The following is a 12,246-nucleotide window of genomic DNA, read 5'->3' on the forward strand; positions in this document are numbered from 1 at the left end:
GTAGCTTATTTATTTTATACATAGTAGTTCATACCTCTTAATTTCCTAAGCCTATCTTGCCCCTCCCTCTTCCCTCTCCCCACTGGTAACCAGTAGTTTGCTCTCTATATCTGTAAGTCTTTTTCTTTTTTGTTGTATTCACTAGTTTGTTTTATTCTTTAGATTCCACATCTAAGTGATACCATACAATATTTGTCTCAACTAAAAGCTGCTTCTTTGAAAACATAAACAAAATTGATAAAGCTTTAGCCAGAGTTATCAAGAAAAAAGGGAGAGGGCTCAAATCAATAAAATTAGAAATGAAAAAGGAGAAGTTACAATGGACACCACAGAAATACAAAGGATCCTAAGACACTACTACAAGCAACTATATGACAATAAGCTGGACAACTTAGAAGAAATGGACGAATTTTTAGAAAGGTACAACCTTCCAAGACTGAACCAGGAAGAAATAGAAAATATGAACAGCAGAATCACAAGTACTGAAATTGAAACTGTGATTAAAAAGCCTCCAACAAACAAAAGTCCAGGACCAGATGGCTTCACAGGCGAATTCTATCAAACATTTAGAGAAGAGTTAACACTTATCCTTCTGAAACTATTCCAAAAAATTTCAGAGGAAGGAACACTCCCAATCTCATTCTATGTGGCCACCATCACCCTGATACCAAAACCAGACAAAGATACCACACAAAAAAGAAAATTACAGGTCAGTATCACTGATGAACATAAATGCAAAAATCCTCAACAAAATACTAGCAAGCCAGATCCAATATACATTAAAAGGATCATACACCATGATCAAGTGGGATTTATTCCAAGGATGCAAGAATTTTTCAATATCTGCAAATCAATCAGTGTGATACACCACATTAAGAAATTGAAGAATAAACACCATATGATCATCTCAGTAGATGCAAGAAGAAGCTTTTGACGCAATTCAACACCCATTTATGATAAAAAACTCTCCAGAAGGTGGGCATAGAGGGAACCTACCAACATAATAAAGACCATATATGACAAACCCACAGCAAACATCATACTTAATGGTGGAGAGCTGAAAGCATTTCCTCTAACATCAGGAACAAGAATGTCCACTCTCACCACTTTTATTCAACATGGTTTTGGAAGTCCTAGCCATGGCAATCAGAGAAGAAAAAAATATATAAGGAGGACTTCCCTGGTTGTCCAGTGGTTAAGACTCTGCCCTTCCACTGCAGGGTCTTAGTTGCGGCATGTGGGATCTTTTGTTGTGGTCCACAGGCTCTTCGTTGCAGCGTGCAGCCTTCTCTCTAGTTGTGGCGCACAGGCTCCAGAGCGCATGGGCTCAGTAGTTGCAGTGCGTGGACTCTCTAGTTGTGGCACACAGGCAAAGTAAGTCAGAAAGAGAAAGACATACCATATGATATCACTTATATGTGGAATCTAAAATATGGCACAAATGAACCTATCTGTGAAACAGAACCAGATTTGCAAAGATAGAGATCAGACTTGTGACACAGAGATCAGACTTGTGGTTGCCAAGGGGGAGGGGGGAGGGAGAGGGATGGACTGGGAATTTGGAGTTGGTAGGTGCAAACTATTACATTTAGAGTGGTTAACCAACAAGGTCCTATTGTATAGCACAGGGAACTATATCCAATCTCCTGGGATAAACCAAAATGGAAAAGAATATTTAAAAAAAAGTATATATGTGTAAAACTGAGTCAACTTGGCTGTACAGCAGAGATTGGCACAACATTGTAAATCAACTCTACTTTGATTTAAAAAAATAAAGTCTACTTTGTTTGATATGAATATTGGTACTCCAGCTTTCTTTTGATTTCTGTTTGCATGGAATACCTTTTTTACATCCCCTCGCTTTCAGGCTGTATGTGTCCCTAGATCTGAAGTGGGTCTCTTGTAGACAGCATATGTACAGGTCTTGTTTTTGCATCCATTCAGCCAGTCTGTGTCTTTTGGTTGGAGCATTTAATCCATTTACATTTAAGGTAATTATCGATATGTTCTTATTGCCGTTTTGTTAGTTGTTTAGGATTTGTTTTGGTAGGTCTCTTTTCTTCCCCTTTTGTTCTCCTGTGATTTGATGACTATCTTTAGTCTTGTGTTTGGATTGCTTTTTCTTTTTTGTGTGTGTATCTATTGTAGATTTTCACTTTGCGGTTATCATGAGGTTTTGATATAGCAGTCTATATATATACAAGATTGTTTTGACTTGCTGGTCTTTTAATTTCAAATATATTTCAATTATCCTGCATTTGCATTCTCCTCATGATTGCTGGTTTTGATATCATATTTGTTTGGGGATGATTTTCTACCTTTACTCTATGTTTGCCTTTACTGGTGAGCATTCCTTTTTGTAATTCTCTTGTTTCTAGTTGTGGCCTTTTCTTTTCTGTCTAGAGATGTTCCTTTAACATTTGTTGTAAAGCTGGTTTGGTGGTGTTCTGCCTATGTTTTCATCTAGGAGTTTTATGGTTTCTGGTCTTACATTTAGGTCTGCAATCCATTTTGAGTTTATTTTTGTATATGGTATTAGAGAATGTTCTAATTTCATTCTTTTACATGTAGCTGTCAAGTTTTCAAGTACTATGTATTTTTTAAAATATTTCTGAAATGACTTGGGTTATACTGTAAATACTCTTCCCATCACCTCAATTTCTAGTTGCCAGAACAAATAGAAGGGAACTCAGAACTCTTGCATTTTGGTGATGCTTATTAACAAATATAACTCTGAATACAATGGGCTTATTAAATCAGTCTAGTTCAGTTTATTGGGGGGATGCAATTAAAAATCTTTTAACCATAAACCAAAAGTATATTTGTGCAATAGAATAGAATTGTGTGTCTATATATAAAGCCATATATCTATGGCCAATTGATTTTTTAGCAAGGGTAACAAGACAATTCAATAGGGAAAGAATAGTCTTTTCAACAAATATTGCTGGGACAGCTAGATATCCACATGTAAAAGAATGAGTTTGGACTCATACCTCATACCATATATAAAAATTAACTCAAAATGGCACCTAAATGTAACAGCTGAAAGTGTAGAATTTTTAGAAGTAAACCTAGTTGTTAATCTTTGTGACCTTGAATTAGGCAACAGTTTAATATGACACTAAAGCACAAGCAAGAAAGAAAAAAATAGATAAATATACAAATTGGTCTTCATCAAAACTATAAAAACTTGTGTGTCAGAGGAAACTATCAAGAAAGTGAGAACTCAACCTACAGAATGGGAGAAAATATTTGCAAATCATAATCTGATAAGGGTCTAGTATCCAGAATATATAAAGAACTCCTATAACTCAACAATAAACACATAACCCAATTTAAAAATGAGCAAAGAAGTTGATAGACATTTCTCCAAAGAAGATATCCAAATGGCTAATAAGCGCATGTGAAGACACTCCACATGAAAAGATGCTTAGCATCACTAATCATTAGGGAAATGCAAATCAAAACCACACTAAGATGCCATTTGACATCCACTAAGATGGCTGTAATAATTTTTTTTTAAGAAGAAGAAGAATAAAAAGACAAGAACAGTGTTGGTGAGGACATGAAGAAATTGGAACCCTCATACATTCCTTGTGGATATGTAAAGTGGAGCAGCTACTGTGAAAAACCATTTGACAGTTTCTTAAAATGTTAAACATAGTTGCCGTATCACCCACCAATTCCACTTTTAGGTATATACCCAGGATAATTGAAAAGGTATGTTCAAAGCATCATTAATCATAAAACCAAAAAGTAGAAACAGCATAAATGTCCATCATATTAACTAATGGGTAAACCAAATGTCATATTTTTATACCGTGGAATATTACTCAGCCATAAAAAGAAATGAAATACTGACACATGCTACAACTGAATGAACCTTGAAAACATTACACTAAGTGAAAGAAGCCAGACACAAAAAAGGTCATATATTGTATGATTCCGTTTGTATGCAATGTCCAGAATGAGTGATCCATTGGAAAGTAAATTAGTGATCACCTGGGGATGGGGGAAGAGGGAATTGGAAGGTATAGGGATTCTTTTTTGGAGTGATGGAAACGTTCTGGAATTAGGTAATGGGGATGGTTGCACAGCATTGTAAATATGCTAACCAACCCAACTACACACCTTAAAAATGATTAAAATGGTTAATTTTATGTTATGTGAATTTCATCTCATTAAACCTTTTAAAAATAAAGATTGTGTGGTACAGTAAGAAGTATATTTCAAATCTATATTTCCAATGAAAGTATTATTTTAAATCATATCTAGGGATTTCCATATCTAAATGTATAATTATCTTTCTTTACTTCAGGATGCTAGAAAAGCATGTAATGATGCCACGCTTGTTCAGGTAAAATTTTTATTTTTCCTCAATTCATTTTATTAATTCACATGAAACTGCTTGATACTGATGCAAATGATGTTCAGATTCTCTTTATTAGTGTTTAATTGAAAGGAATATGAGATCTCTATTTAAAAACACTTTGTAATTTGTCAGATGCTGGTAGAAGTGCTTTTTAAAGCATACCTGTTAAAATGGAAGTCCGAAAAAATACAATAAAAATATGTACGTTCATATAGTATATGTTTCTTTTTAGGTAGCTTCTGATTCTTTTGATATGCCCTGGTTAAGATCTTTTTTTCTTATATAAACTATTAGGAAGGTTTCATTAGTTTAATTATTATTGATCATTTTTATTAAGGAGATATTTTATGTGTTGTTTAAATATAAAATTGGCTTTCTTTAGATAGTTAAAATTAGAAATGTTTTACTATTTGATCATCTATTAGATTTTTATTTGTAGCTGATTTTTAATAAGGTTGGAAGGTATGTCTGTTCTTTTTACTAAATAGTCTACAGAAGATGTTCTCGCTGGAAGGTGTGCAAATATACTTTTTCTTGAACAACATATTAATCCTATAATGACTCTAGGAATTATTAAAATACCTTCAATAGCTATAAATTTGTTTTATGTCTGCTTTTTTGCCTATTAATTGTTTCTACTTTACTTTATGAGCTATGTCTAAGGTAAAGAATGACATTCTCGTCACTTCCTGTAGATCACGTCAAATATGGATTCCGTGGGTCGAATACAAATGCGAACAAGACGTACACTGAGGGGTCACCTAGCTAAAATCTATGCTATGCACTGGGGATATGATTCGAGGTTTGTACCTGCCATTTTCAGACTGTGTGCAGAATTATTTTTGTTGAGTCATCATTTGCATTTTCTTTTTAGAAACAACCTATATCTATGAAGTATTTGCAGAAAATGCATCTAATGTGAACGCTTTGCTTTTAATAAAAGTATTCATTGATACTTTAAAAGTTTAGAAACCTTTAATATGGAAAACAGATTTACCTCTCAGAAATATCCTTTATCAAATGATTTAGGCAAAGCGTTTAGGATTTCTTTTCTTTGCAGTGGGGTATTATACTTTTTTTTTAACATGCCAAGGCAGTTTTATTGTGTATTAACATTGAAATTTCAGTTAATAAGGAAATATTTGTTGAATATTGCTATGTACAAGTTACCAGATCTTGCTGTAATTATTTATTACCTAAATTCACAAAGGATGGAATTACATAAAACAATGACATTTTTGAATACATCTTTTATTCCCCTAACCCCATCATACAAGTGTGTGTACACACACACACACACAGCCGCCATCTGGAGTGCAGTTGGATGGTTGGTCTTGATGATTTACTTTGTTCATAGGGTCACAGTGTGGCCTGTGCTTTTTCCAGAGTGTCTGGCACTGCTTCCATAGTGGTTGACTTGTTCCTTTGATTTGGTTCATCTAATTGGGAAAAAGTCTTAACTAAAAAATTATTTTTTAATAGAAGTTGCATACTTTTTCTCTTCTTCCAGGAGAACCTAAAAATGTTGCTACCTGTTGCTAATGCCTGGCACATCTTGATGTAAATAAGATACTTGAATACAGTAATATAGAACTTGTGCCTCTTAGGAGGGAATAAATAAAATTATATAACTGGCAACTGACATAAAGCTAGGCCAAATGTTTTATTCTTTTTCTTGAAGAAGTTTAAGAAGTAATCTGCCCATTGAGATAGCAAATGTGTAAAATACAATCACTTGAAACAATGTTAATGGTTCTTACTTTCTTATAGTTTTCTCAAGACTATTAATCTTAATAGAGAACCCAAAGTGTCAACAGAACCTATCTCACATTGTCTTTCTACCCATTCTGATTATCAACTTGTAACTTAATGTCCTTCTCAACTCAATGCTGATGATGCCAACTGATTTTTGAAGAACTTCAGGTTCCATCCCATACCCTGTGGTTAGATCTTCCCTTTCATAAAACTTACAGTAATTGCTGCATAAGAACCTGATGTTATTTACCTACAGTGAAGGGTGATGGGGACAGGAAGGTGATTCTTTTCACTGTATATCTATCCTTTTGTAGTTTTTGAATTTTATACCATAGTGAAAAATAAAATTCCAAAACAAAACAAAAAATTCAGTGGCAGGTAGCTTAGTCAAGAGTTCATATTTAGCCTGGCAAACAGAGCTTTCTGTAGTTTAAGCCCAGTCCCCTTTTCTAAACTGTTATTCCCATTTCTTACAAACTCTGTGTAACTGGGAAATTCACAATTCCTGAAATACCTGTTGTATTTTTCCACTTCTTGCCATGGAACATACCCTCCTCATAGAACACAGACTTCTCTATCTTTAGCTTTCGAAATTCCATTTTTTCAAGACTTGTTTTCTTTTGCAAGACTACTTGAGTAACCCAGTTAGCACTTATTTGTCCCTCATTTGTTTTCCTATGGCCTTTATTTTATACCACTCCTCTGACTATTTTCATTTACCTAATTTATTTTATTAAATGTCTTATCCCCACCAGATGATGGAGGGCCCCAGGGTAGGCGGTATAGCCTGTTTTGTACCCATAACACTGCCTTGCATTCACAGGCTCTCTATTGATATTTTTAGATTGAATGAAATGTGGTTCTTAGGCTTATATGTACTCTACTGTCATTATATTTCAGTCAGTACATACTAAACCAGTCAGCTAATAGCTACCAGAATCTTGAATAAGAACTAGAATGTTGTTACCATGAAAAAGTTGTTATAACCAGAGACATTTCTAGTAAAATGTCTAAAAATATTTAATGTTGAAATTTTTTGGCATGCAGAATAGATTTTTTTTACCTTGTGAGAATATTTTCTGGTATCAAGTTTTTAATTCGAAAAATTATTTTTGTCTTTTCTGAACTGTTCTACATTAATGCAATGCATAATTTAAACTACTTTTTTCCTCTAAATGTCACATTATTTTTGTGTTTGTTCCTCTAGGCTACTAGTCAGTGCTTCCCAAGATGGAAAATTAATTATTTGGGATAGCTATACAACAAATAAGGTAGAGTTTCTTAATCGTCCTCTTACATAACCTTTTATTTGGTTTGATGTCCACCAATTCTTTCCTTTATTCTATTACTTCAAGCTTTAATTTCTTTCCAGGATAAATTTACTCCGTTAATTTTAACTCAGATCCTTTCTTTAGACCTAGTGTTTGCTTTTAATATTTAACCTTTTCTTTTTATTCCCAAGGACAATTACAGGAATATAGTTCAGTGTGTCTTATTTGAGTCCCATATTTCATACTTGAATATTAGAAGACAGTGTGCATCAGTTTTACATATAAATGATTTTTTAAAAGGTCCCATTTCCTAATGTGACAGCGACCCTGCAATTTTTATTTTTAGTTGTGGATAAGCTAGAATGTTTTCTTTGGTCCACACTAGGCATTGATTTGTGTTTCTGGACTGCTCAGAAGATACAGTAGATTGGAGGCAAATTACAACTTGTTTAGATCCCTTGGTGGTAAAAGCCAGTGGGTCCTCTTAATATGTCCACTGGAAGGAACCCCTGACATAGAGGTGTTGAGTGGTCATGAAGAAGCTCCAGGAAAATGCTCACAAGTCAAATACTTCTAGATTCTGTGTGCACTTATACCACTGTTTCTAGTAAAGATTTAGAAGTACTATTTTGTGAAATAAACAGTAACTTCAGCCTGGTTGAGAATTTAAAGCTAGCTAAGACACATTTGTAATATAATAGTTTTTCTGTATCAATCAGAATTTAGTGTGACTTTCAACTATATTTTCCTAAAACAGAAAAATATTCTTTTAGGTTAAGTGAGAGCATAGTAATCCCACGATGTGTTGATTCTGTGTATGGGCCACTTAGCCTTTATGTTCCCATTCACATTAAACTTTGCTACCTGACCTGCAAATGCTTGGTGTTGGGTAATAAGGCATCATACAGTGGTATGAGTAGATCAGTGCAAACTATTACCGTTGTTTGAATTCGAGCCCAGAATATGTGTTATTAGAAGGTCATAGTTCTTTGTGGAAGAACCACTCTGTTCAACTCCAGTACTTGTATTATTCAGTGTTATGTTAGAGGAAATTCATCTTTTGAGCACTAACACAAAAACAAAAAATTTTGTTAAGTTCTTTAACATTTACACTTAATATTTCAAATGGCTCTGTTAGTGTTGAAATGTCCTACGTCCTTGTTATTCTTAAAAGAATACTTTCTGAAAAGAGCACTTAAATCCAAATGATTTGATAATAATACAGAAGATATAACAGGCATTTCAGTGTGCATTAGTATTTTATTTTATTTATTTATTTTTGCGGTACGCGGGCCTCTCTCTGTTGTGGCCTCTCCCGCTGCGGAGCACAGGCTCCGGACGCGCAGGCTCAGCGGCCATGGCTCACGGGCCCAGTCGCTCCGCGGCATGTGGGATCTTCCCGGACCGGGGCACGAACCCGTGTCCCCTGCATCTGCAGGCGGACTCTCAACCACTGCACCACCAGGGAAGCCCTAGTATTTTATTTTTTATTGTTCACTTTCTCAAACCATTTCATTTTTGTTTTACTTGGCCTATTTTTTAAGTACATTTAAATTGCAGTAATATTTGCTTCATTGTAAATAGGTTTGAAAAATTAATGACTGTTTTTGTACTCTTGACTTAGTTTTTGTGTTGTATTTGTCCTATAGATGCATGCTATTCCTTTGAGGTCCTCCTGGGTGATGACCTGTGCTTATGCTCCCTCTGGTAATTATGTTGCTTGTGGAGGACTGGACAACATCTGCTCTATATATAACTTGAAAACCAGAGAGGGAAATGTGAGAGTGAGCCGAGAGTTACCGGGTCACACGGGTGAGCATCACTACATATTGTCCTTTTCTCCTAAACCTGCTTCCTCCTGAAGAATGAGCTGATCAAGGAGAAGGAGTGACAAAGTGAGATCAGCTGGCCAAAGGATGCATATTAATCAAGTGAGAGTAGAAATCACCATGAATCTGGGAAACACTGACTTTCTATAATTATACAAATGATGACCATACTTCTATTTTTCTTTCAGAAAAGTATTGTTTTTAATATTGTACATCAACTATACATCAATGAAAAAGAAAGAAAATAAATAAATAACTCCAAAAAATAGTATTGCTTTTGTAAAAATTATAAATTTATTGCGAAAAATTCAAACAATAATGAAAAATACAAAAAGAAAGCAAATATAATTTTCTGTATTCTCTGCAAACCTATAGCAATTATGGGATTTTGGTGCTTAATTATGTAATTGAAAGTGTGTATCAAGATACATTTATGAAGTATTTTTCACTATGTGATAGTGCATTCAGTGTGCACACCATAGTTCAGTAATATAGTATTTGGTTAGCAGTGTTAATTAGGAATTTATCACCACTCACCAGGTTTCAGCCTCTCTGGATTCTTGGAAGTACTATTTGGCTGTGCTTTTTACACAATCTTAATAATGGTATTGTTCCTGAAATTTCCATATTTTGAAGCACAGGTGAATTCTGAGCATTTGAGTGCCACCTTTCCTTCCCTGAGGTTTTTAAAATATTTCTCCAAGGTACTTAACCAAGTCTGCTATAGATTATAATAGATATTTGTATTAAGGAGTATCTTTCTCTTAGGTAATTGTAGTAGGTGGAAAGGACTGTGTCTTTTACACAAGTTTGTAACTGAGTCATCAACACAGTAAATACCTAAGAGAGTTTGTTGATAAAATTCAGTTGCAGGCAGCATAGAGTTGGAAGTAATTAAAAGTAGAACTATAGATTATATTAACAAACACTTGCCCAGGTATTATATGTTTAAAAATATATATTACTGTTTCATACGGTAATTGAATTAATCAGTGATAACCTAACATTTGTTACTCTCTATGCTGTAGGCTACTTGTCCTGCTGTCGTTTTTTAGATGACAGCCAAATTGTTACAAGTTCAGGAGATACAACTTGGTAAGTTTATTCCAGAAGATTACTGATTTTGAGGTTGAGGGTGGTAGTAGGAACTAATGTAAGAAAAGAGCAGTCATTAATTATTTCTGTTTTTAATTATAGTGCTTTATGGGACATTGAAACTGCCCAGCAGACCACTACATTCACTGGGCATTCTGGAGATGTGATGAGTCTTTCTCTGAGTCCTGACATGAGGACTTTTGTTTCTGGTGCTTGTGATGCCTCTTCAAAATTATGGGATATTCGAGATGGAATGTGTAGACAGTCTTTCACTGGCCATGTGTCGGATATTAATGCTGTCAGTGTAAGTGAAGAGCATTTCTAAGGAAAATTTATTGTGCGTATAAAGTGTTGAACTCTACAGTATGATTTTAACAACAGATTCCCTTCAAGCATTCTTATAAATAGTATGCTTTTATAACATTTAACCCCCAAATAACAAGGGTTTGATTTTTTTTAATGGAAAGGTTTTAATCCATAGGCCTAGGTCCTTATTTGCAGGTAATCAGGAATAAGTTTTTTTTTTTTCTCCCAGATTTAGAGGGATAGATCATCTTGAGCAAACAAGCAGATCATGAGTATCAACAGTGTGTTCAGAGGAGAACAAAGTCCCATATCTCTGGGGTCAAGGGAACAACCCAAAGAGAGACAGTCTGGAAGACAGAGGCAGCTGTTTAGTGTAGAGAGTATAGCTTTTGAAGTCAGCAAACTCTGGATCTTAGTTCTGCTGGGAACCAGCTGTGTGAGATCAGGTGGGCTACTTAACCTCTGTGAGCTACACATTCCTCAGTAGGAATAATGCTACCTACATTAAAGAATAATGTGAAGACTAAATGAAACTATAGACTGGATGCTCAATAAATGGTATAAATTATTTATAATCTCCTTCATATTGAAAACAAAAACCCTCAAACAGGTATCCACAAATAGATTAAGCCAGACAATAAGTACTTAGTTCTTATTTCAAAAAAGTATTGTTTTTAATATGGTACATCACCTATACATCAATGAAAAAGAAAGAAAATAAATAACTCCAAAAATGAGAATGAACTAGTCATATGTCTTTATAAATTAAAACTAAAATGGCATTTTGAATGACAATCAAAATGATTTATCAAACAGTCAGCATTGAGGAGAGGGATATTAAGAGGAGGTGGGATACCGCTTGACTTAGGTAAATTGTCCTATGTGGATCAGATGCCAAAATGTATAGATATGACTAGAATTTCCTAAAGCACTGTAATTGCAAGTGTTTATGGGTGTAAGATACACTCTAATTTTGCAAGAAGATATTTTTTGGGAAAAATTTGTTTTTATTTATCATGTGCATATTGAAAGTCAATTTTATATAATCTTTAGAGAATATCAGAGAAAGTAAAGGCTTTGTTACCCCCACCCCCTATTAGGCCAACCTGGTTTAAGAGTAGAATTTTGGAATAGGCAAATGCAATCCTCTCCATCTCTCATCCCACCACGTTTATCACGTTGATGAGCTTCTCTTCTGTTCCTAGTTTGCTACAGATTTATCAGGAATGAGTGTTGAAGTTTATCAAATGTCTTTTCTTCATCTATTGAGATGATCATGTGGTTTTTCTTTTTCAGTCTGTTAAATGGTGAATTTACGTGGATTAGTTTTCAAATATTAACCCAACCCTACATTTCTAGGACAAACCTCACTTGGTTATAATGCATAATCCTTTTTAGTTACTAGTGGATTTGATTTGTTAAAATTTTAAAATTTGCATCCATATTGATAAGTTATTATATGATTTTTCATTTCTTGAAATGTTTTTTCAGATTTTGAAAGGGTTCCCTTTTTTCCACATCCTCTTCAGCATTCGTTTGTAGATTTTTTGATTATGGCCATTCTGACCAGTGTGAGATGATACCTCATTGTAGTTTTGATTTTAGTGATTTTAGTGAT

At 34.4% G+C, this 12,246-nt stretch overlaps 1 protein-coding gene across 1 annotated transcript in view; it reads left to right on the forward strand.

Annotated features, from left to right (window-relative positions):
- Positions 1–12,246, forward strand: part of GNB4 (G protein subunit beta 4) — a 60,029-nt gene that overhangs the window by 35,933 nt on the left and 11,850 nt on the right. The window contains exons 3-8 of the mRNA XM_060011100.1: positions 4,319–4,357; positions 5,068–5,174; positions 7,335–7,398; positions 9,048–9,210; positions 10,256–10,322; positions 10,425–10,626. Of these exons, the coding sequence (XP_059867083.1) occupies positions 4,319–4,357; positions 5,068–5,174; positions 7,335–7,398; positions 9,048–9,210; positions 10,256–10,322; positions 10,425–10,626 (642 nt within the window). The remainder of the gene's footprint in view (positions 1–4,318; positions 4,358–5,067; positions 5,175–7,334; positions 7,399–9,047; positions 9,211–10,255; positions 10,323–10,424; positions 10,627–12,246) is intronic.

This window comes from Delphinus delphis, chromosome 4, assembly GCF_949987515.2.
Source record: "Delphinus delphis chromosome 4, mDelDel1.2, whole genome shotgun sequence".
Classification (NCBI taxonomy): domain Eukaryota; kingdom Metazoa; phylum Chordata; class Mammalia; order Artiodactyla; family Delphinidae; genus Delphinus; species Delphinus delphis.